General features: G+C 36.5%; 4 protein-coding genes across 4 annotated transcripts; 1 reads left to right on the top strand and 3 right to left on the bottom strand.

Annotated features, from left to right (window-relative positions):
• The first annotated feature begins 300 nt into the window (after positions 1-300).
• ATVPS33 (Sec1/munc18-like (SM) proteins superfamily) lies at positions 301-6061 on the top strand. Its single transcript, XM_068458948.2, has 22 exons — positions 301-452; positions 568-607; positions 705-785; positions 1065-1259; positions 1378-1488; positions 1623-1688; positions 1943-2050; positions 2171-2215; positions 2592-2648; positions 3088-3185; positions 3417-3468; positions 3606-3662; positions 3814-3876; positions 3962-4068; positions 4174-4296; positions 4385-4466; positions 4594-4664; positions 4754-4834; positions 5101-5158; positions 5259-5320; positions 5437-5530; positions 5683-6061. The coding sequence occupies exons 1-22, from the start codon at positions 400-402 to the stop codon at positions 5764-5766; spliced, it is 1788 nt and encodes a 595-aa protein (XP_068315049.2). The 5' UTR covers positions 301-399; the 3' UTR covers positions 5767-6061.
• Positions 6062-6322: 261 nt separating this feature from the next.
• Positions 6323-10035, bottom strand: LOC137719965 (U-box domain-containing protein 14). Its single transcript, XM_068458947.2, has 4 exons — positions 9450-10035; positions 8306-8422; positions 7742-8155; positions 6323-7651 (listed from the first exon to the last, which is right to left on the bottom strand). The coding sequence occupies exons 1-4, from the start codon at positions 9714-9716 to the stop codon at positions 6569-6571; spliced, it is 1881 nt and encodes a 626-aa protein (XP_068315048.2). The 5' UTR covers positions 9717-10035; the 3' UTR covers positions 6323-6568.
• Positions 10036-13482: 3447 nt separating this feature from the next.
• On the bottom strand, positions 13483-13920 carry LOC137719749 (SKP1-like protein 1). Its single transcript, XM_068458779.2, has one exon. It carries the CDS (start codon positions 13918-13920, stop codon positions 13483-13485), a length of 438 nt encoding a protein of 145 aa, XP_068314880.1.
• A 5650-nt stretch (positions 13921-19570) lies between these two features.
• Positions 19571-23001, bottom strand: LOC137720843 (ras-related protein RABF1). The gene is made up of 8 exons (XM_068459950.2): positions 22579-23001; positions 22211-22287; positions 21671-21754; positions 21414-21508; positions 21112-21217; positions 20343-20432; positions 20159-20245; positions 19571-19960 (listed from the first exon to the last, which is right to left on the bottom strand). The coding sequence occupies exons 1-8, from the start codon at positions 22601-22603 to the stop codon at positions 19904-19906; spliced, it is 621 nt and encodes a 206-aa protein (XP_068316051.2). The 5' UTR covers positions 22604-23001; the 3' UTR covers positions 19571-19903.
• Between the last annotated feature and the right edge of the window lie 3394 nt (positions 23002-26395).

The following is a 26395-nucleotide window of genomic DNA, read 5'->3' as shown; positions in this document are numbered from 1 at the left end:
AAATAATAAAAATACCCCATTTAATAAAGAAGGGGTCAAAATGATTTGTAAACAATTGAGAGTATTTTAGTCATTTTATCATTATTTGATGAAGATTTTTTATGGAGGACCAAAATGATCGATGGTGGAAAAACTCATAGATAAGTTTTATTGATTTTAAATCTCACAATCAAAGAAAGGAGTTGTGTCAATTTCAGAAACTCTTTTATCTAAAAAGCCTATATTATTTTTAGGGCACGGGCCTAATTTCGATAGTACTAAAGCAATCTAAGTCCTACACAAGGCCCACAATAACGAGTCCAGGCCCATTATAAAGTTGCTTCAAGCAAGTTTCATCGTCTTCGTCTTCGAGCAGGAGAGCCAGCTCCGCAACTGAAAAATTGGAGGTTTTGGACTGCCATGGCTCAGATTCCCAACTTAGACAATGCTCCGATCAATCTCACATCCCTCAGGTACTATCTGATTACAATCTCCATGTAATTTCCAATTAATTTTGTATTTTCTTCCTATATATCTATATATGCGTATATTTTATTTTATTTTTGTGTGGATATTATGGTACAACAGGGAACAGTCTCAGAGGGAGCTTGTGAACATCCTCAAGAATGTGAGCTCCAATTCGTTGATTCAATTTAGTTTCCGTTGAAATTCAAATTAAAAAATGTCTTGAATTTTGATATTTATGATTGTTCTTGAATTTGCAGATTCGAGGAAAGAAGTGTTTGGTCATCGATCAGAAGCTCAGCGGCTCTCTCTCATCGATCATCCAGACTTCGATCCTCAAAGTAAATATATCACACTGTTTCCATAGAAATTCAAATTTTCTGCTGAATTTTGTATGGTTTGGGTTTGTGATGCGATTTTTATGCTTGTTAAGCTGGAATTTGAAGGGGAACTCGCATTCGAAATTGATTTTCGGTTCTTAAATTCGGAAAAGCAGTTGTTATGTTCAACTGAAATGAGCTGTGAATAATGCAGGAAGCTTTTTCTGGTGGAATTTAGATTGTAATTGTTGTTTGTTTGTTTGTTTGTTTTTTTTTTTTTTTGCTGGTGCATGCAAACAGGAACATGGGATTGAATTGCGGCATCTTTCGGCTGATCCCATTCAAACTGACTGTTCCAAGCTGGTTTACCTTGTCCGTTCAGAGCTCACTTTGATGACCTTGATTAGTTCGCATATTCATAATGACACGTCAAAAGGACTGCAGAGAGAATACTATGTTTATTTTGTCCCTCGACGTACGGTTGCTTGTGAGAAGGTGAGAACGCTTTGGCTATTACAGATGTACCTACTCGCAATAAGTTATGGTTTTTGATAGATGCAATGTGCGTGTTTTTGGATATTGAATGATGATAGATACCATTTTGGTTTTGCAGATCCTTGAGGAGGAAAAGGTCCATCACTTGTTGACTATAGGGGAATACCCGCTATACATTGTTCCTTTGGACGAGGATGTTTTGTCATTCGAACTTGATCTTTCTTACAAGGTACTGGAGAAATTCCTCATTTTATATTTGTGAATTTATTTTAATTATTTTGATTTGAGCTTCAGATGTTCAAAACTTGTTACAAACCACTGATTTATATTGATTTACTTTCTCTTTTTGTTTATGCATGGTAGGAATACCTAGTCGATGGTGATACAAGCTCACTTTGGCATATTGCAAAAGCGATTCACAAGCTTGAGGTTGTCAAAAATACATGCACAATTTGCTCCGTTTACTTTAACTTTAAGCTTTCGCTTTTGAAGATATTTCTGTGATTTATTTGAATCACGTAAGCACGAATCCTTTCACCATATGTGTGTGTATATATATATTGATATGACAGGTATAAGGTTAGAGCAACAATTATGAATGTAGCCAGAAATATGCTTCTTGTTACTCTAGTTATTGTTCTTTGCCTGTGGGTGAAAATTGTGCCTTGTTTATTGTTTTGTAGTTTTCTTTTGGGGTGATACCAAATTTGAGGGCGAAAGGCAGGGGTTCAGTGCGTGTTGCTGACATTCTAAACCGTATGCAAGCTGAAGAACCGGTTAACTCACCTGATGTAATTTATACATGACTTTAAGCTCCTTCTCTTATGAATTAGTTTAAAAAGAATATAAACTGCATACTAAAATGTACGTTTCATATTCCCTCCACCAATATATCTTGCTTGTGACTTCAGATGGTTGTGCCAGAGATAAATACTCTCATCCTGTTAGATAGGGAGGTACTCTCTCTCTCTCTCTCTCTCTCTCTCTCTCTCTCTCTCTCTCTCATCCTGTTAAAGTTACTTAGTTTGCCACACAACATGGCGTGTTCTGGCCATTTCTTGTTGGTACATTTATTTGCAAGACATGCAATAAATAACCTTAGGTTAATTTCATGAAGTATGCCATATTAATCAATTTGTTCACGATTTAAAGTTTTTATTTGGAAAAGGAATTGGAAATTGCAATAGTGAAATTATGAACTCTTCTTTATAATTATGGCATACCAATCCATTAATCAGAAAGTTACAAACTCACATTCTGCTAGTGCATATTTTAATGCAAGTGTACTGTGAATTGTGGTTTTTGCTTACATCGACTATTCCTTGGATGTAGGTGGACATGGTAACTCCCATGTGTTCTCAACTAACATATGAAGGGCTTCTTGATGAAGTAAGTCATTGTAAAAACTGGAGGAAGTATATATTCAGTAGAAAAATCAATCACATGTCATGGTTATGATAAAAAGCTGCATGGGTATGGTAGGTAACTAGGAATAGCAAGCATGTTAAAATTTTGAGTTGCTCGTGAGGTTTTATAATCTGGATTATAGCATACCAATTCAATTGGCATGCTAAGAATGTATGCAAGTTTTTGCAATAACTTTTTCATTTGTTTTTCATTAAATCATTATATTATAGAATATATTTACTCTTATGAATTAATTGCCTAAGACATAGATTTGTAAGTCAACTGAACCTAAGTCTTTTTTTGTATTAAACCTAAAACGTTAATGAGAAACCTTAAATTTTCTGAATTGAAAGTAAAGAAGAATTCTTGTTTGTTTGTAATTTGAATTAGTTGTAAGCTATCCCTAATAGTTTCAGTGCAGTTTCTGCATATCAACAATGGTGCTGTTGAGCTAGATGCATCTGTCATGGGGGCTGCCCAACAAGAGGGAAAGAAGATGAAAGTTCCACTTAATTCAAGGTGTTTCATTTTTCGCTTGAAAGAATTTTTATGTAATTCAAGGGCATCATGTCACACATATACTCATTTGAAGTCTTTTTGCCCATCCATAACACTCGTTGCTCTCAAATGCCTATACCATTGTAGTCTTTTCTTTTCTTAATTGTTTTTCTTTAATCATTTTTCTTCCTATGTGCTTCTTTGGTCCTCTGTCTTTTCATACTTATTTTCTGTGTATCGTAATAATCACAGTGACAAGCTGTTTAAAGAGTTACGGGATCTCAACTTTGAAGTTGTTGGCCAGGTTGATCTATATTCACCACTTTAAATTGTTCTGTTTGTTTCTTTTTCTAAAGCTATTTCTTCTAAGTTCTTATAAAAATGAAAAGAAATTCTTCCCAGCAGTTCCATTTCTCATTGCTACCTGCAGTATGATTGCAGATACTACGTCAAAAAGCACAATCAATGAAGCAGGACTACACCGATGTGACTAGCAATGTAAGTGAATGTTATAAGACCTAAATACTTGCCCTCCTGCAATCATGAGATGATTTTGACTCAATTTTCTATTCATGAACCTAATGGTATTACCAGAATTTTATTTTATTTTATTTTTTTCTAATGAAGTGCTATATAATATTGCATATAGAACCAGACAGTTTCTGAATTGAAGGACTTTGTCAAAAAACTGAACTCATTGCCAGAAATGACTGTAAGTAATTCTTTAAATCATTTATTCATTATAAGAATTCATCCAGGGAGTTTTATATTCTGATTTGCTACAATTATTGCTTCAGAGGCACATAAATCTTGCTCAGCATCTGTCAACGTTCACGTCAAAGACATCATTTCTTGGACAACTTGACATGGAACACACAATTATTGAGAGTCAAAGTTATGACATGTAAGCTGAATTTAGGCTGCTGTTGAGAACTTACATGTTTGGGCTTTTTATGCTTCTCATTTTCCTTAGCCATGTAATTAAGACTGAAAGAGTTTATGAATGCAGATGCTTTGAGCATATTGAAGAAATGATCCATAAGCAGGAGCCTCTTGTGAATGTCCTACGTCTTCTCATATTATTTTCTATTACAAATTCTGGGTTGCCCAAAAAGCATTTCGACTATTTAAGGCAAGTGCTCTTCATCACACACTATGTTTAAATTTAATCCTTTTTATTTTATATCTTATATTAAATGGGTTTTGTATTCTTGGTTTAGGAGAGAACTACTCCATAGTTATGGATTCGAGCACATGGTTACACTGAATAATTTAGAGAAAGCTGGATTGCTTAAAAAACAGGTTCATTTTTATTTTACCCTCTCAAAAAAAATGCACTAGTTTCATTGAATAATTTAGTAACTGGTGAATGGACCTGTGTGCATAAAAGAATAAATGTGGATTCATTGTACACGTCTGAACTTTGCAGGAGACGAAAAGCAACTGGCTGACAATTAAACGTGCCTTGCAACTTGTAGTTGAGGACACTGACACTGCAAAGTATTATTCTTCTCAACTTTTGATTTTCTTTTGGCAGTGTTCCCTTTTCTGTGGTACTAACTTGGGGATGCAATTTTCTTATATCACAGCCCCAATGACATCTCCTATGTGTTTTCTGGATATGCACCTCTTAGCATTCGCCTCATCCAGCAAGCTGTTCGATCTGGATGGTGAGCCTAATTCCTTAACTAAAATTTTTTGTTGCATGTTCGTTTTCTTTCTGTGTTTGTTTGTTTGTTTCTTATCTTTTTTCAGCAGATCCCATCAATTCTACTTCACCAGGAGTATATATTCTGCAAGTCATTTGCCCCTTGTTATAGTCGAGCTCTTAGAAAACCACTGGAAACGATAAAGATATACGATCTTTGGTTGTAAATTTTCATGATCTTGATGCGTGTTTAATTTGCTCTAAAACATGCAACTTTATTACTTTCAGGCGTCCTATTGAAGAGATTCTGAGGCTTTTACCTGGACCACATTCAGAAATAAAGAGAGTAAGTACATTTCTTGAGTTATTCGTTCTTATCTGATCTTTTGTGTGTGTATATTGGACTACATGTTAAGCTGCTTTTTTCTGTTGTAACAATTTTACAGGGCAGATTCTCAAGCAGCCCGTCAGTAGACACTTTGCAGGGGCATTCGGCCAGTGTAGACAAGTATGTCCCAACTGGTCCTATTTTATAAGAGTCTGCTCTGAGTACTGTATTTCTTGATTTGTTGTTTGCTAATGCTGCATTTATACTTCAATGCAACATTTCTGAACATATCCCAGGGTATCTGATGGAAGGCGTTCTCTAGTACTTGTTGTCTTCATTGGAGGTGTAACGTTTGCGGAGATCTCTGCTCTTCGATTTCTCAGTGCTCAGGTATGTTAATTGTTTTGCACGTATGAAATCTACGACATTTCATTATGTTATGCAATTTGGTAGATGGATGGGTTGAAGCACATTTACTCCTCTCATCTGTTATCTGCGTCTTGTCCTAATTCCTAATATCTATGGTAATTTGGATCTTGCAGGAAGGGATGGCATATGATTTGATAATTGGGACCACGAAAATGGCCAACGGCCGCACCTTGACCGAAACATTCATGGGAAGTTAGATTGACGAGTAAAGTTTTGCTCGGTTTCATTTTCTTCTCCTTTCTGCCTCATATAAGTAGATCAATCCCGTGTGGGCTAGGCTAATGCTGTGTTTGGTGCTTGCTGAGATCAAACTGGTTCTTGTTGTTCCATATATTTTCTCGTAACGATTTAGTGGCAGCAATTTCAGTATTTTTTCGCGTATTTTGTTCTGTTTGAATATACATTTTAAGTGTTTTTGTATTAAGTTTATTGAGGCGAAAACGGAGAAGCTTAAAAGCACTTCTAGACGAGTTATATTCAACTTTTTTGTTACTGCTGTTTTTCTATTACATTTAATTATTCACTCAAAGAAAAAATTGGATTTTTTTTTAAAATAATGGTTTTTGACAAACGATAGCGTTAGTGGTTAAATTGTTAGTTCTTAGGGGAAGGGAGATTTGTGGGGATTGAACCTGCATAAGGTGCATAAACATGATTGTTTTACGTTAATGTGCTAAAATGCCATTTTCATAGTTTATAAACCTACGGTGTTTGACCTGGAAGAAAAGCACACATTTGTTCTAACAAATGAAATCGGAGAGATTGCGACGCTTCCATATTTTTTCACAAATAAAATACTCAATTTGGAGTTCCAGTTAAGTTGACAAATTTGTTTTACTATTGTGGAAAAGCCGGCCACATTGAATTGCATTCCTGCCTTCTTTTATATTACTCTACTTATCCCCTTCTACAAGAAACACCAATATGTCACACCACAATATAATGCATACGTCGTATAGTACGCGTAAAACTACACTTTCTCCATCCTAATAATACGTACTAGGATTGTTGGGGAACAAAATCATCGTCGACTTGTTGAAGGAGCTCCAAAACGCTTACAGCTTTTCTCTTGGCCCTATCAGTGCCACTTTCCGACAGTTCCTTCATTGCCTCTTCTGCGCCGAGTTCCCTTGCTAGTTTCAACTGCTGCAAATCGCCTGTGCATAACGACCATAACACAGCAGAAGCATTCTCCCGGTTGCGTGGGAAACCGGTTCTTATAACTTCCACCAAGACCGGGATTGGCTCAGCTTGGGCAATTGCTGCCTTCCCTTCTTGGTGGCTAGCCAGAATGGCCAGGATCGCTAGTGCTTCATCCACCATCCCACTTCCCGCATCCTTGAGCAAACTCATCAGTGGGGGGACAATGCCTGCCCTTACAGCCCTGGCCTTATTTCCCTGATAGATTGAAAGATTAAAAATAGCGGTAGCAGCATCCTTTTTCCCCCTTGGAGTCCCCTCGCACAGCAATTTTATAAGGGCTGGGAGAGCCCCAGCAGCTCCAATTGCCACCTTGTTTTCGTCTACAACAGACAAACTGAAAAGGGTTGCAGCTGCGTTTTCTCTAGCCTCCATGCTGCCATTTTTCAAAACATCTACTATATCGGGTATAGCTCCTGCATTTACAATTCCTACCTTGTTGCTGTCGTTTATCGAGAGGTTGAGAAGTGCTGTAACAGCATGCTCTTGGGTCCGAGGATCAGCGGATGATAAGAGCTCAACAAGGAGAGGAATGGCTCCTGCCTCAGCAATACACACTCTATTATCTGCGTTCCTCTTTGCCAGCAAGCGGAGCTCACCAGCAGCTGCTCTTTGTTCTTCTGAGTTTCCCTTTGCTAGCCTTTCTAACAAGGAAGCAATAGAAGTGCGATCACAGTCTGAAATACAGCTTCCAGCTTTTCTGTTCTTACCATTCCCTTGCTTTTTGGGTAGCTCAACGCCATTGCTTTCACACCACAAAGCAATTAGACTCTTCAAAACATAGTTTGGTGTTATGGCCGTGTGCAACAATGTCTGCTGCGTTTTGGGACAGGTTTTGTGTCCTGCATCCAACCACTTCTGAATACAGGATCTTTCGTATGTCTGAAAAAATAAGTGAAATCATCAACCACGATGAAGTACAATAGAGAAACTGACAAAACTGTATGTTGTTAAAGAAGTTCAAGGATGTACCTGTCCAGTAGAGACAATCACAGGATCCTTCATCAATTCTAATGATATTGGACACCGAAAATCATCTGGGATGACAGGAGATCTGTGTTTGATCGTGCTCTTGTCACGTTCAGAGTTCTCGACTTCTGGGTTTTCTTTAAGCACCAAGTCCTTTAGCTTCTTAAGCAGAGATTGCATGTTTTCAAAGTGGTCCCCTATATCTCCGTCACTTTCGATAACCAATTCATGGAAAGCAAGTGACTCTTTCTTTAGATCGTTGATGGTTCTGAGGTACAGCCTCTCTGAAAGTCTTTTTATTACTGCAGGGTCAAGATCTTTGTCTCTTACTGCTATGGCTAAATCCATCTCCAGTTGCGAGTCAAGGCAGTCCTTTTTTTCTTTTGCTCTTTTGAATTGAGCATGCACTAGTTCAATCTGAAGGAAATTACAAGGTATAGTGCTTGTTAAATACTTTGAAAATTAACAGCATTAAAAAAACGCAAAGAGAGAAAAGATGAACTATGAGTCATTCTCTGCTAATAATTTTCTTCAGCTGCAAATATGGAATGCAGGTTGTAAACGTACCTGTTCGGAAACTTCCTCTGACATGTCAAATTTCTCATAAGGAATTTTACTCAATGCTGCTTCAATTTTAACTGTCATTTGGTGAAACTTATCAACAATCTCGTCCCTTTGCAAAGCCTGTTACATAAAGAAAACAGTCTACCATTAAATCAACTAAATCCGTTTGCAGGGCAAGAAGACCAATGCAGAGTCTTACAGCAAATGTGTTACATATAGATAACATGCTCGTATCTAGTGCTACCGCACCACACTTCAAATATGCAAGTTATTCACATATACATCCATCTTGGAGGATGCCAATCTTACTTTCTATATGTTAAATAAGGAAGAGAACAATGAAAATGTAAACAATTGTACTGCATTTGATCATTTTATTTAGTTAAAAAGTAGGATATCACAACAGAGCGAGAGTACATGCAACTTATTGTTACAAAACCTCCTTCGTATGAAAGCGCAACACTCTAAAAGCCAAACTACGAGGTCCTTAACAAGAAAAGCTATCACCATAACTTAATTAAGCTGGCAATGAATTATTTTGTGGAATGTTCACTTGCGAATCACATGGATGAGAAGTTTTCAAGTCAACAAACATGGAGCTCGAATCTTAACTTGAGGCTAGCACGAACATTTTGAAGTCTTAATGACATTTGGTTATGGAAATGTCAACAAGATTCGGTTCATTTCCCACTAGCTAACGTACTTTTTAGTCGGTTAAGGGCTATGAACTAGGCAACGGGTACGATTGAGAAACTGTGTACCATTAAGTTCTTGGTTGTTTTGTGTATTTTACATGATTGAGTAGCGTTGTCTACTTATTAGACTAGCAACATGCATAATTTGTTGCTAATTAATTAAGAAATAAAACATATTTCATTGCAGCATTATGCTCCATCCATCAGAAAACAGAAAGGACAGAACTTGAGTTTCAGAATCCTTTTCGAATTAAAACTGCACTCGAAACTACCATGTGTTCCTAATTACTCTCCTCCTCGGCTAAGAACTGTAAATCCTGCAAACTAGGAACTTCGAAAGCTATATGAAATGCTACCAAAACCCAAAACTTTACTTTTCTCTTTCCACTTTCCTTCGTTTTCTCAGCAACCAAACAGAAAATAGAAAAACACAAACCAAACAAAGCAAGTACCTGATAAAGTTTGCTCCCTTGGTTGACCGACTTGATGAGCTCCTCAGCCGAATTCAAAGCCTCCCCCAGCGACTCCAAAGCTACAACTTCTTCTTCCCCCAGCGCTTTATCGCTGTCCCTCAACTCCTCGAACAGAGGACTCAAAAGCTTGACTCTCCGCACGAAGTTCCCGTACATCTTCCTGAACGCGTTTCGGCACTCGGGCAATTCGGAAATCGCCTTCACCGACTCGGCAAGTTGACTCAGTACTGAATTGCTCGGAACCATGTGAGATTGGGAGCCGAATTGGAGCGGGAGGAGTTGGAATTGGAGGTTTGATGGGAGATGGAGACGACCCAGAAGAGGAAACTGAAAGATTGGGATTGGGATTGGGATGGCGGTGTCAAGGAAGAAAGGGGAAAAATTGGAATGTAAAAGTAAACGGTAGGTCTGATGGTGGTGGTGGCGGTGGTGGTGGAAGAAGAAGGTTGGTGTAGAATTTTGATAACGTGAAGGGTTGGAGTTTGGTCTGTCTGTCGACTATTCGACGATGGCTAGAGTTGTGGAAGTCTTTAAAACTCACAAATAAATAAATGAAGATAGTTTTACAATTTTCTCCAAGTCTGCGATTTATAGTGTTATTTGTTCGGATAATTCTTCGCACTTTAACATTATTATCATGTTAAAATTATAAAATAGAGAATTTTAATGGAATGCCCTTGATATTATTCACTTTTAACAAAAAATTATATTTTTATCTTTTTTTGGTATTATTATTTACACCTTTATTTGTCATTCTTCATTAAACATAAAGGTTTTTTTGACTTTTCGTTAATTTTCCTTATAAAATATGGTACTAAAAATATAAGGTGACAGAGATTTAATAGAAACTCTCACTTTTGAGAGTCGCCTTAGCGTTTTTCATATGCAGAATTACAATATTTATTTAATACAACAATTTTATTTACAATAAAAGCGAGGGGAAATGCTAAGAAAATTCTCAAAAGTATAAGTTTTCATGAATTCTATGACATTTCACAATTTCAATTTTTGAGTAGTACTTTTTATAGTTGAGTTTGAATCTCGTTGTATTTAGAACAATTTAAGTTAATATCAACTTTGTAAAAGTAAAAAATAAAAAAAATTCTTCCAATACAGAATAGTTTTTGTCTTAAATATTTTACAAATGGTCGTTACTATATTGATAACAAGGTTTAATGGGCCCCAATTTAATATTAAACATATATCGTCATCATATTTGTATGCCTTAAACTTTGAGACATCCTTTCCAACTAGGTAGAAATTTTGTTTAAAGAAAAAGTGATGTCATTGAATTATGGCTTCATGGTAAAATTAGGAACTAATTGCTTAATCCTTGTAGGGTGTTTACTGCTGAGCTCAGATTAGATCACTTATGACCAAATTTTTGTTGCCTTTTGACGGAACTACCCTTTGCAATTGTGTTGCAAAACAATTATTCAAAGCAGATATCAAGTACAAATAAATAAATAAATAAATAACTAAATAGTTGCAAAACAACTATTTGGGGCTAGTCAGTACTATGGATGGTATTTCTCCTCACTTAAAAGTGAGAGGTCTTAGGTTTGAATCTCATGAATGACGAATTTGGATGGATTCGATACCAAATTAGATTGTCCATTGTATGGCTTAGCCGAACTCCCTCTCCTCTTAGTGTAAAAATAACAATGTACTAAAAAAAAATTCACTATGTTTGGGATGATAATGAAATAAATTAAGAATTTACTTTAAAAATTAAAAGGGTAAATCATGGGACTTCTAGACAGTTAGCTTAGTAGTTATACCTATGTTTGGGCGAGAGACATTCAAATTCCAAGGTATTTAAGCAAAACAAAGAAAAAATAGATCACATAAAGTTAGATGAGAGGAATTAGAAAAGTATACCACATGAGCATTACAAATGTATGGAAGGGGCATTTGTAAATGATTTCAACCAAGTAATCATTTGCAAATCCTTGGCACATAACTTTTGTAATGCTCCTCTGGTGTATTGTTCTAATTCTTCTCATCTAATTTTATGTGATACGTTATTCTTCATTACTATGCCTAAATCCCTTGAAATTTTAAAAGTTTCTCACGCGAATATGCCCTTAGATTGTGTTTGGTATGCAAGAAATAAAAGCATGGGAATCAGAAATTATTTCCTTTCCCATGCTTGGTGAATCTGGCTTGAAAAAAATGTAATAAATGTTGGAAAATGAGGTGGGAAAACCAAACTTATGAGGAATGATGGTTTGTATACTTTACGTATGTGAGAAATCTCCGTTAAATTGAATGTATTTTTATCAAATCAACTTTTTAATTTGAACTGATGATTTCTTCCATTTAATGAAAAATTTTCACAGAAAGATCATAATGATTAATGATGGACAATTTCAGAGACAACTTTTGATTTTAAATATCAATGACCAAAATAAAAAGTTATAATTATGCTAAAATTAAGGACCATTTTAATTAAAAAACCATAGTCAAATTTTGACATGAGCCAAATAAGAACCCGGCTAGCTAAGCTTAGCCAGTTATGACGAAGCCACCACGGCTCAGTCAACTACGCGTGCCAAAGAACAGGTTCCCGCCGGCCTAATAACCAACCGCAAAGTGTCTCAATCATGCTGACGTGGAATAGTTAACCAATCCGCGGCCATGAAAATTTAGTTATGCGGGGACCCACGACACACGTTTTCTAGATTCTTCGTTTACTAGTCTACTGGGCAGATGGAGAATTCCATCACCATCCGCCGGTTCCTCTCAGGCCTTCGATTCGATCTGGACCGTCCAGCTACCTTTGTCAATTTGCTTGGCTACATGCTCTTATCCGTATAGAATGTAAGGTGTTTACTCAAGGCTAAAATGATAATTGAAGGTTTTTTTTTTTTTGCTAAAATGGTCATTGAAATTGATAACTCATCATTTTAATTGTTGATAATAAAAATAGATAGGAGTGGTCACTAAGTTTGTGTATTGTAAATTATTTTGGTCGAAAAACTTTGTCAATATCCTCGTTTAGTGAAGGTGTTGGTTTAACAAAAATACCCTTAAAGACGTGGTCACGCGGTCGTTCACGTGGCTATTTAACGAGGATATTGATAGATTTTTCAAGAACTAAAATGATTTATAATGGACAAACTCATGGACCACTTCTAATTGTTTTCATTGTTAAGTTCCAAAATAAGTCGTTATACCAATTTCAGTAACTTGTTAGCTAAAATACCTAATTGAATTTCTAAGTGGTGGATTGTCTGATAAATAGAGACTTTCTTTTTAACTCGTTAAATCTCAGATTCAACTTTTTTATTCTCTTTTAGTCTAATTTAGAATAACAAATATCGCTAGTATATGAAAATTTAATCACAACTGACTGATCGAATTTTAGTCTCTTATTAGCAAATTCATATGGTTTGCACAACCGAGAGAGTGTTTTTCACTAAGGCCAATTATTAGTTATTATGCCCCGGTATAGCTTATAAGAGACCAACTTCTATAATGAAACGTCACAGCTATTTGCATCATTAGCACGAGATGCTGCGATAATGTGTACTTTTGTCATATAAATCATTCTTCTCCTATAGAAAGTTGAAAATTAATAATGTAATTGCTTTTGTAGGTTGTTAGTATTAGAATAGGTCATGAATTCGATTAAATTTTGAACTTGGCTCATAATGATCTAAAACCACAAGAATTTTGTTTGGATTAGAATAAGTAATGAATTCGATTATATTTTGGCCTCGGCTCATAATGACCCGAAACCACAAGTATTTTGTCCACGAGATTAGATTTGATATTATCGTTATCTCACGAAGTTGAAATTTAAAATCTTAGAGATAATTATTTTGATTTTCGTAAGTATTACTATCTCAACCGTGCATTATTCATCCATATCATACGTATGTATTCAAAATCCCATATAGAAGTGTGCTTGAGATTAACTTGAAGAATTAGATTTTGATGCCATTTGAGAAACAAAATTGTATTTCGAAGGAGATAAAAAGGGAACAACAAATTGCAGATACATATTTTAATGCTTGCTGGGAAACAACTCGCAAATCTCCTCAACTGTCTTGACCTTAATCAAATCTGCAAGCTTTTGAAACATAAGATCTTGCAATTCCTTCACGGATAAAAAGTTCGCAGTGCATAAGAGATCAATGACAACGTTGGCTTGGTCCAGTTCCTCTACAAACTCAGCTTCCCACTCTTTGATTAGTTGTGTGTTGGACGTGCTTTTTGTAGTACCCTGATGAGAAGCATTGCTGTGCTTAATCTTCCACCACTCTATCACCATGACTAGGGTTTTGGAGTTGACCTCTGGCAATGGTATCAAATGGTTGACACCGATCACGTCGACTAGGGATTTTATGGGTTCCGACAGCGCTGCCATAGCTTCTTCTACTTCGAATATTTCGTTGTTTGAGCTCCTCAGTTTCACAACCCTACTTTTTGAGACCGACAACATGGTGATTGATCGTTGAAGTACAACTGAAGAGAGGAGAAACTATTGTGTTACGAAATAGTTATCAAGCCGACTCTAATACGTACTGTGTGTATCTAGTTATTAAAGAAATAAGTAAATAGAAGGCACTTGAGCAATTGTTGCTCATATAGTATTAAATTGGATTTGATAGGATTTCCTACCTAGGTTTGGAATTCCTTTTACTTTTAAAAGAAAAGTTTTGAAATTTCATAAGATTTTGGATTCCCTTTTTCTTTGAAAACGAAAAGTTTTGAAATTCCATACATAGAATTTCCTACCAAGATTTGGAATTCCTTTTACTTTTAAAAAGAAAAGTTTTGAAATTTCATAAGATTTTGGATTCCCTTTTTCTTTGAAAACGAAAAGTTTTGAAATTCCATACATAGAATTTCCTACCAAGATTTGGATTCCGTTTTTTATATTTTTGCATGTGTTTCACTATGAATAGGGTGTTAGGTCTTTATCCATAAATTTCGAGTCTGAAATTCCCTCTCTTCAAAATTATTGTAATATTTTTGAACTCTTTCTCCCACCCTTAATAATAATAAATTAAAAAAAAAACCAGGGAGTATATCTGTATTACCAGGATTAAATACTGTTTTTGATCGGGGAAAAAAAAAAATCTAAAATCATACATTTTACCAGGATTAAATACTGTTTTTGATCGGGAAAAAAAAAAATCCTAAACCCTATTTATGTTAATAAATAAGTAAAAATATATCACAACAATTCCCACAGCATATGGCAATTACACTCTTTGCAATTTTTATTTTATTTTTATTTTTATATATACCAATTAAGCTCTTGCAAACTAAACAGTTTATTCTCTATCAAGATGCAATCTAAACACTTAACAGGAGCAGTATAACTATTGTAGAGTGCTAACAACAATTTTCAAAATTAATGAGATATTCATATTGTTAGCATATCTGTTTTTGTCGAAAAATAGAAATACGAAATTCCTAGATTAATCAGTTCGAGAGTTCGAGAACATATCAAACAAAAATATTCATTTATCACAAAAAGTTTAAAACATGTATTCATAACTTAATACTCAAAACGCAGAAGAGATAGCGTACTTAAACATTATGAAACCATGTATTAATTGAAATATTAATGCGTAACTTTCTTCTATAATTTTGTAATAAAGTAAAGAAAAATCACCTTTCGAATTATCTTTGTTTTCCTATTGCAATTTCGTAGGTTGAACTTGAAGTACTAGAGGCTGGCAGAGTGGACCGTGGCAGAAACTGAGTGAAAAAAGAGGGATAAAATTAAAGTGAGAAATTGCAAAAGAAGGGTAGAAAGAGAGTCACACGCTGATACTTGTGAGGCTTGTTAGGGATTTAGTACAACCACTTAAATATTTTTTAAGATTAAGTACGAATAATTATCTAAATAGGGAACTGACAACCTTTTAAAACATTCAAAATAACTATTTAAAGATTTAGTAGTTATCCGTACTTGATTAACACTAGAAGTCTTGATTAAATAAGTTTTTGAAGGAACTTTTAAAATATTAATACATCCCATGGCTTACGTTCTGTGCAAACTGAACCGAAGCAGTCGACCAAAACTTAACGGATAGGAAACCCTAGCTAGCCTAGGGCTTTTGGGTCGATATATACCAATTAGCATTGGGGAAAAGGAAGCGCCAGCCTCAATGATCTGGTGGTACAATTTCCTAATTGAATTCTATTTCCGTTGTATGCATACACTAAAAATGGGGGATGAACAATTTTGGAAACAAAAATCCTGGAGTACCACACAGAATTCCTCAAGCCTATTCTCCATCTCTCCAGTTCTCTCTTTGCCGTCCCTCTCTTTCTCTCAGATAAATAGGTCACAACCCTTTCGAGGATATGTTGTCAATTTTGTTATTTTTGTATTTTATTTCACATTAGGATTCCGTGCAAAACCTACTTTGCTATCAGTTAGGGTTGTTATCCTTCTGTTGTCATATGTTGAGGAGAACCCAGAAGAGGCACAGCTCATGCAACAACATGAACAACAACACAGAGTTGATGGACCTTCCCATTGAAATCCTTATCAACATCCTTCTGAGACAGCCTGTAAATTCGCTTCATCGCATCCAATGTGTATCTAAGGCCTTCTTAAACAAGGTTGACGACCTCTCTTTTGTTAAACTGCACATGCATCGTTTACTTGGTAGTAGTAGTGATTGTACCAGTGATGTTCCTCATCAAGGCCTCGATTTATGCTTCTCATCGAATCCTCAAAAGGAAAAGCAAATATTAAGCACCCATTAATATATCATGGCGACAGCAACACTTTGAGAAAGATAAAAAATGCAAATATTTCGGGGGTTTAGTCCAGACTGCCATATTTCAGTTTTTTTGCAACTTGACCTTGCTTATTGGATCTTCTTAATGGGGAGTTCTAATGCTTCCCTGCAGCCAATAACACTGGTCTTAGCTGCCAGTGTGATTCGTACGGCATGGGACTTGACAGCATAACCAACAACTTCAAGATTGTTCGTATTTCCCAACATACCAATGAGAAACCGGCCCCCGTGAAAGAAAATGGTGAAAATGGTATCGGTGGCTGAAGTTCTTGTACTTGGCACAAACTCATGGCGAGAGATAAATTCGGTTCTTCCTCCTTGCCTCCGGTTCTCCAACGAAACATCTGCATATGATATGGAGACACGCATTGGTTGGTTCTTCGTCCAAATGAGTGCTCAACTATTGGGGTAGAAAGCGATCTACCAACTTGGACTTCAAGAAAGAGGAGTTTTATTGGACTCCTCACCTGACCTTAGAAAAAAAGTCGGGTATCTCCCTCGCGCTTCTTCACTTGCTTCATTTGAGAGGATCTTTAGCCCTAGTGATTGTTCGTCAGATAGTCATATGGAGATATGGGGATTGAAAAGTTAATGACAAGAAAGAGTGGGCTCTCAACTACAAAATAGATATGAAACATCCTTTTCGGAATCCTCATGTATCGGCATGTGGTGAATGGGGAGCACGGTATATATTTCCAAGATACTTGCCATGACCACACCAGTAGAAGTTTGTTTCTTTTGGATCTAACATGTATTTCCATGAATCGTGCAAAACTCGAAGGTAGTAAATATTATAAGAGGATCTTTGTGTTGGATAGTGGCCAAATTAGGCTAGGAAACAAAACAATATTGATGAGGGAACATCATGATGAGGATTATGTTTCCTTGTTTTGTGGCTTTTTTGTTCCTTATTTTGTGGCTTAATTTGCTCATTGTTTTGTGGCTTTTTCAAAGCCATAATTATTTGGCTTTCGGGTGGAAGAAAGGAGGAGAAGAAAAGGGGTTGTTTTTTATTTAAATGCCTTGCCAAAGGAGAAGGAATGGATGAAGAGAAAAGCATCCAAAGAGATGGTGAGAGCATTTGGCTCTACCATGGGTACGGGTGAGAGAAATCAAGAGAGCTAGAGTGAAAGATCTCTTGTGAAAGAACTCTTGGGGTAGAGTGAGGCTCTTGGGAAAATTCTGTGAGTGGGTGTACAAGGGATATGGGATTGGGTTATGTCGATTTAACTCATGTGTAACTTGTACTGTTTTTCTCATAGTGAAGAGCAATATCTCTCTGAGGACGTAGGCAGGTTTTTGCCGAACCTCGTAAATTTCTCTGTGTCTTTATTTCTTGTATTTTAAACTATTCAACTGTAGGTTTGTATGTTGGTGAAGATAATCAGCCAAGGCACAACACTTTAGTTGTACCGATAGCTTGATTTCTCTAAACAATTGTGGAGATTTGGTTGAAGCAAAACAAGTTACTGAAATCTCTACGTCTATTGAGAATCTGGCTGAAGCTGGAAAAGCACGCGGGAGAAATTTGGTTTACTTTAGATCAAGAGGAGCTTTATGATCTTATTATATTATCATATTCGGGGTTTTTATGTTTTTTCTTAATAAATATTAATAACAAAAAGTGCTCAGTTTCTAATTCTCGGAGATCTTTCTCCCCACAACCTTGTCCAAATTACTTTGTTAGTTTCTAGCTATATATATACGGGTTGGATTCGGGAACACACGTTTTTAGCACATATTTTGACATCAATTTTGTAGGGTCCACTTCGTAATGTATTTCAACGATCTGAACCGCGTCTATATTTTAGTATATCATTCATAAATGTTAGTCTCAAAATTAGTATCAGCCGCACAACTGATGATTTCGAGATCTTTTTGTCCTTCAAGTTTGTGTTGCGAGCATGCCAACTCGCGGCCTAGAGGCCTAGCGAGTAAGGCCGCGAGTAAAATGTGATCTGCGCTTTGTCTGACTTCTTTCAAAACGACAGTGACTGAGGAGGGAAATAATAGAACTATAAGTAGCATTATTACTTTTCATAATAATTGACCATGAGTATGGTTAAGATGGTGTACGTCTTAACTAGAAGTGTGCAGTGACAGACATCCAACTGGATAGCTTTTAGTTAGAGTTGCACCTTGCCTCTCTAACTCGTCTAGGACTCTTACTTTAAACATACTCTATTATAACACCTACACCTCTTACATGCATATGTACCTGTTAGAATCGATGATAATATACTGAGAATTATCAAACCCTACAAGGAGTGGGAGAAAAATATGTTGACGAGCCAGAAGAGGATGAGGCACGGTACCTGCAACAACACCATCACCCACACCACCACCACAACACAACCGAGTTGATACGCCTACCCATCGAAATCCCCATCGACATCCTTTCATAACTGCCTGTAAATTCAGTTCGTTGCCTGCAATGTTTATCTAAGGCAGTGTTAAACACGGTTGACGACCTCACTTTTGTTACACTGCACAGCAACGTTTACTAGTATTAATTGCCCGTCTGGTGTTCCTCGACTTATGCTTCTTATTCAGCAAACGAGCAATTGTTTCCCAGTTTTGGTCCAAACTGCCATGTAGTTTGTACTTTGCTTTTGTATTCTGCAACTTGTTTTTCTTTGAAGGGAGATTTTCTTATTGGTATGGATCTGTCTTGTTGAATCCTCTTGAGGGAGAGGTTCTATTACTCCCACTCCAAAAGCCAAAGCCAATTATACAGGTCTGGTCCCCTATGATTGCTACGAAATGGGATTTGACAGCATAACCAACACCTACATTGTTCGTGTTTCCCCACATGAAACCGATGACCGAGATCGGGAATGCCCGTGGCACAAGAAATTGGAAGTTGGTGGCTGAAGTTCTTGCCACGGCGAGAGATAAACTCGGTTTCTCCTTACAATTTATGCTACAACCACCACAAAACCGCATTTGCATACAGACACGCATTGGTTGGTCAGTCCCTTACATCACTACTCCACTATCGCAAGCAATCTACCAAGTATATTTCGTTTGACTTGAGGAAAGAGTAGTTCTTTTGGACTCCCATCCCACCTTAGAGAAAAAGTCCGGTACCCTCATCGAACGTTTTTCACTTGCTTAATTTGGGAGGATCGCTAGCCCTAGTAGATGCCTCATCAGATGAATATATGGAGACAGTAGGTATCATATGAGGATCTTTAGCTGTACAGGGAGCTTGATTTCTCAACAGAATCACGAACGAGGAGGGGTAAGCTTCATGTCACTCTGACTAGCTGTAACTTGTGTTTTTCCGTATCAATAGAATATTACGTACCGAAAAATCACACCATGTTCTGTTTGAATACATATCAGACAATATATTGATGTGCGACAATTTATCATTGGTCTTAGTTGGTTTTGCTTTTCGGAATATCAAGAAAACCGACGATATATGTCAGATTATCACACTTTGATCAGCTATATGCTATGGTCGATTCCCAGGCATTTACAGATTATTCGTGTGCAAATTACGATCATGTAGTTCCAACTGAAACTATCGGCTGAAACCCACAGCCCAGTAAAAAGCAAAAGCTACAACCTATTTCACAATATACACAAACTGAGAAATTACAGAAAGGTAACAAGGTCTTTATAGCATGAACAAGTTCCTTAGTGAATCGGCTTTCATGGATTCTGCTGCGTTGATGACGGGGCTGGACGGGGTAGTCGCTTGGCAATTTCCTGCCAAAATAAGTCACACTGTCAGCGGTCCGAGCAATAGATAAGCTTTGGATTTAAGGGTTTATAATTTGGTTTAAAGTTCTGGTTTACAAAGGTGTTAATCTGAAGTTTGTATGGAGTCTACTGTAAAATAATAACATTTCAACGGCTAATAACTGAACCATCCTATGACCAAAACGTAAATGTAATTAGGGTTACCTCAAACAGCTGATTAATATTATCTGCTGTCTTTGCAGATGTCTCGATAAAGAACATTCCATTCTTTTCAGCGTATTCAATTCCCTCCTTCATAAATAAAAGAGATGTTTATTTAGTCCTAGGAATGTCTACTTCACAAGTACATGGAATGAAGATGCACAAGATTGAGTGGTAAAGAACTCACTTGAACAGGAACTTCACGTTTCTCATGAAGATCAGCTTTGTTACCGACCAAGGCCAAGACGATATCAGGGCTCCCATGTTTCTGTAGCTCCTATAGAGAGCTAATACTTATCAATTGTTGGCAAACGCAAATTCGCACCAAAAGAAACCGGTTATTAAAAACTTGAAATAATAAGTGTAATCTAAACAAAAATTCATCTTTGGTAAAGTCCATGTAGCAAGGCAATGTTGCACATTCAATAGAGCTTAAGCTTCCACAATGCACATTGATATGCAACCATCCAATTATTAGCTCCTTGTTCATTACAGTCAGCCGCTCTTCCTCCATGGAGTAGTTTTACCATATTATGTTATCATTTAAGCATCGACAACAATCTACCTTAGAGGTTCTTAGTCAGCCAACTGGGAACTCAGTGTCCCACATGTTTAAGTCTCAGAAAAGTTATTAAAAAAATAAAAAAATAAAAAACTAAATACTTTTGTCACTGTTAATAAAAAAAATTACAAAAATTTATCACAAGAATTAAGATTTTGATTGTAGACTATAACTTATGCAACCGGTGAGGTATAAATTCTGCAATTGGACCCATTTTGAAACCTCATATTTTATTCAATGGTTTTTAACTCCCTCAAACCTGATGCTTGCTTAAATGTGGAGGCACGAGTATAAGGATCATTTCCAAAGAAAGAAAAAAACAAAGGATGTACACCTAAATAATTAAAAAAAAAAAGATCACAATTTATGATTTTGTGCCCTTCAGCAAAGATACCTTAACCCAATACTGCGCTTTGTTGAAAGAATCAGGACTTGTTATATCATACACAATAACTGCAACTGCAGCACCACGATAATAAAGTGGGGCCAATGCAGCATACCTGAATATGAGTTAATCAACAATCAATACTCTTCTGCAAAAGGATAATACTGCAAGAAAAAGTATCCAGGGAAGAGTAAACGAGAAGGCAAATGCGGATGCCTTGGAAACAAGAACATATGATGAAACTTCGCCATAAAACATTATATATGTCTTAAACTGGTGTTCATATATCCAAAAATGTTTGGCCAAAATACCTCTCTTGTCCTGCAGTGTCCCATATTTCAAATTTAACTGTTGTAGAATCTCGCAAAGCTATCGTCTGTGACAAGAATGAAGCTCCAACAGTCACCTGGAATCATTAAATACCAGAAAATTTGAGTAAATAATCATCATAATAACTTCTATATATTGAAACCCAAAAACAGGGTACATAGACAAAACATTTCTCGGAAGTAAAAAAAATCATGAGACCCACATGCAGGTTAACATATAGCAGTAACATGTTCCTAACCTTGGATGTGGGATCAAACTGACCACGAACAAAACGCAGAACAATACAGCTTTTACCAACACCAGAGTCGCCCAACAATACTAGCTGAAGAGTGACAAGAACGAAAGGTTAGATGGATTCAGTTGTATGCCTTATATAAATCATAACAGCTCTGCTAAAATGCTCAGCTCCAGCTACTACCAGTTTGCAGAAGACAAGTTATCTTATGAGTTTCATCAATCCAATCCGACATAAATAACTGATTCAAGAAAATAGTTTTAATCATAAATCTAAAAGATGTCAAGAGTCGAGACCATATTTTCATTCTCATGCCATTGGGACGCATTTATGTAATGTATCGGTTCAGATAGAAAATTAGAAATGCATCGAAACTCACTAGTCATATATGTTTAGTTAAAGTTAGCATTTTTCCAAACCCACAGTAACTTTCAAATGATCAGAAGTTAGTAATGAGTACAATGACTCAAGTATCACACACTGTCAACTCCAGATAAGTGACAGTAACATCATTAATTGAATAAATTTACCCTAAATAAATACCTTTACGCGTAGATTTTTGGCATCAGAAGCTCCACCGTTTTCGGAATTTGGCCCGGCCAACAGCCCAGAACTCCTATCTGCAAGCAAACAATCCCCATTCAATCAAATTCAAAGAAAAAAAAAAAAAAAAACAGAAACAAAATTCACAAAAGGGTTATCGCAATCGAAGCAATTAGTGAAAACCCAAATCCTAATTAAGCAAACAAACAACCACTCTATCTCCCCTCTCTCAATGTTTCAACTCAATCTCGCTGAGCTTAGAAATCAAGGATATTGACCAAATCAAAAGAACCCAGACAGAAATTTCAATGTGATAAAATTGAAACAGTAAAACCCTAGAAATTAAATCCCTCAGAGGATCCATTTACCTGGAAGGGAGGCTGAGCAACCCATTGCAAGCCTCTGATGTTCTTATTGAATATGCAACTGTAAATTATCGGTGCCCGCGTGTAGGTAGGTGTGTGTGGATCTAGGGTTTATGTGGAAGAGAGGAGAGGAGAGGAGAGGGAACAGGGAAGGTGAGTGAAATTGCAGAGAGGGTGGGTAATTGGAGGTAAAAGTCTAGGTCGTTAATGGCTGGTACAAACAAACTTTTTTTTTTTTTTTTTTTTTTTTTTTTTTTGGAAACTGGTACAAACAAACTTTGTAAGGAAGGAGACCGCACGTTTTTACAAGCCTAGAAGTGTCTTTATATATCTTGAATTACACGGCAAGATTATGACAATTATCAATCATGTTTTGCTTTTCTTTTGAGAAACATGATGATGATATATTTTCTAGCAACTAAATTTAGGGGCACATCTATGCTCTTAATCAATTATACATTATTGAGTTTTCACGTTTACCGAAATGTGGTACGAGAACAATTTTCACTTCTTACCTTTCGCTTGTGTTCGTACCATAGAGAATCAGAAATTGTGAGTTTGTTCGAAAAATCTATAATTAAATATCTAAATGTTTCAAGAATTAGATCGACTATAACGACTAATCAATCGTTTTTTCTTTCTTAGTTGATGTGACTAATAAATCGCATTCCTTTTTCTTATCATATTTCTAAGTTTTGTAACTCCTTTAATTTATTATTTTTGTTAACCAAACAAGCCCTAAAATTTAACAATCATTTGTCACTCATTACTACGGTCTAGTGGTATTCCTTTTTACTGGTAAGTGAGAGGTCTTAGGTTTGATTATCGTCAAAGGCTAATTTAAACCACATTATTACTAGCTTATTGCGAGGCTAAGTCCAGCCCTTCCCCTTAGTGTAGATGTCACATCCCGGCCCAGGACGGAACACTTCCCGGGCCCGCTCCACCACCGTAGCACGATATTGTCCGCTTTGGGCTTACCATTCCCTCACGGTTTTGTTTTTGGGAACTCACGAGCAACTTCCCAATGGGTCACCCATCATGGGATTGCTCTAGCCCCCTTCTCGCTTAACTTCGGAGTTCCTACGGATCCCGAAGCTAGTGAGCTCCCAAAAGGCCTCGTGTAAGATAGGGATGAGAATACACATTCAAACTCCCCTGAGCGATGTGGGATGTTACAATCCACCCCCCTTAGGGGCCCGACGTCCTCGTCGGCACACTCGCAGCCAGGGTTAGGCTCTGATACCAAATTGTCACATCCCGGCCCGGGACGGATCACTTCCCGGGCCCGCTCCACCACCGTAGCACGATATTGTCCGCTTTGGGCTTACCATTCCCTCACGGTTTTGTTTTTGGGAACTCACGAGCAACTTTCCAGTGGATCACCCATCATGGGATTGCTCTAGCCCCCTTTTCGCTTAACTTCGGAGTTCCTACGGAACCCGAAGCCAGTGAGCTCCCAAAAGGCCTCGTGTAAGATAGGGATGAGAATATACATTTAAACTCCCCTGGGCAATGTGGGATGTTACAATAGATAATATCAATTGTTCAAAAAAAATAAAAAATAACAATCATTTCACATTTCCTTTCATCATTTTTGAAATGCTAATAACAATTCCCTTTATTTAAACACATATTTTAGAAGAAAACTATTTTGCATAGGGCAAGACTCGAGGGGGATGAGCACAAACAAAACTACAATTTTACAAATCTGGCCTTCAAGATTCTAAAATACTAACTAAATCACTTGGAGTTTCGCAAAGGTTTATGAAGACTCAGATTTAGACTAACTTTGCCAAAAAATTCAGCACCATAACTCAAATTTTTGTAAGCATGTTGAACAATGCTTTCCTCAAATCTTTGCTGAAAACCTTGCAGAAGCACAAACATAGGGTAATCACTCTCTCAACAACACTAATGATTTTTTTTATTTTTTATTTTTTAAGGGGAACAATTAGTGGCAAACCACTGTTATTCACTCTTTTCGGCCCTAGAGAGGCTATGGAGAACTCTGTCTGTGGCCATAGTCAAGCAGACTCACCAGCTTGAAATCTTGAACCCAAAAACTCCCATATTTTTTATTTATTGGAGAGTCTCAGTTTGCGCTCTTATCACTGACCACTTGTTGTGGTTACAACTCTAATATATTTGGGAATGACTCTAAAACTCTAGGCTAGGTGTTCTTTGGGCTCAAACTAGTAAACAACAGAACTTTATGAGCCAATTTTGTGTTGCTTGTTCAATTTAGAAATCCTTTATTGGCCCAAATCATCAAGGGGTCCAAATTTCTATTCACACAATGCTTGAGGAGATTCAGCGTTCTTATTTCCTGGCAGCCAAATCTCACCCCAAAACTTCCCCATATACAAAATACAACATCTTGCATTACTTTGTTATATCCCTTTAGAAATGTTTTTAGTATAAGTGATTTTTATTGATAGAAAAAAGAAGAAGTTATACTCAGTATTTAAACCATCGTATTGTTAGAAATTTTGATATGGAAATTTATGGAAATATCGATGATATAGTGATATTGATATCGGTTATCTTTGATAAAAATTATGAAAATTTACAATATGGTGGGTATGACAACTCATTATTTAGTTGAAATTGGAGAAAAAAAATTCTAAATTTTTTTTAAAAGTTTGAAATCTGCAGTGCCTTTTGGCAAAATTCTTATAGTAAATAGATAAATATCGTCAACATTCATTTGTTTTCCTATATCTAGCCGATATAGGATGAAGTTTGGGTTTCACCCCTTTTTCAATATCAATACTAGTTATACCTAGTCAGAAGAAAAATAAACCTTACAACCTCAAATATTTATTTTTCTTTTTCTAATTTTTCTAAAAGATAAGTCCAAATTTGTCATGACTGGCATCATATGTACCAAATAGATATCCAAGTCCTAGGTAGCTGGTCATCTATAGACTTGTCTATAGTGGAAGGTACAGTATGGAAATGGAATGCAAAGGAATTATGAAGGATATATCCCATCGGCAGTGGGGTGGCAAGTAGCTCAGAAATATGAGGTTGGAAATAAGCAAATATAGACATACTTCGGTGATATTTGGATGTCCTGAGGATTAGACTAAGCAACTTCCTGGGGGACAATCCCACCTGAAGTGAAATAATTGGAGTCCTTTTTTAAGCAACATCGATCGTTGATTTTTCAGCTACCAAGACATTTTGCTTATAACCACATCCTTCCTTGTTTAACATTCCAATCTTTAAACTGTTGTAGTTGGTGGTACCCAACAATTACTCTTCAATAATAATAGAGCATTTCTAATAGTTTCTTTCATTTTTGGGTTCAATATCTAGTTTTAACTTTTGGAAATGGAATGGTTCAGAAAGAGACATCGTGGCAGAACTATGTGGAGGGATAGACTGGTTTTATTCAGTGTTTAAAATATCAGTAGTGATGGATTATAAAAATATCTACGGATACAGTGCATATCGATATCGGTTGCTTTCGATGGAAATGATGAAAATTTAAAATGAAACTTTGGTGATTATCAAACATTATTTTGGACGAAATATAAGTGTTTCTCCGATATATAATAAATGTGTCAGAAATATTGACGATATTTGTCGATTTTAGTCTAAACTTAGTAGTTTCTCTGATATGAGTTGAAATTTAAACTTCACCTCCTATTTCCATATCTTTCTTTGATTCCTTGAATATTTCTTCAAAATATTAACCATATCGAAATTTTTTTAAACATTGGCTCTCCGTCACCCCGACTTAGACCAAACCTCTACCTTAATTGTCGGCTCCAAATCTCCAGCCCAACCTACTTTACCATCTTAATTCTGC

Source organism: Pyrus communis, chromosome 1 (genome assembly GCF_041283825.1).
Source record: "Pyrus communis isolate YQ-2024b chromosome 1, ASM4128382v1, whole genome shotgun sequence".
Taxonomy (NCBI): Eukaryota; Viridiplantae; Streptophyta; class Magnoliopsida; order Rosales; family Rosaceae; genus Pyrus; species Pyrus communis.
The sequence above is the reverse complement of the archived record's forward strand: the minus strand, read 5'-3'. Positions and strand labels throughout refer to the sequence as shown.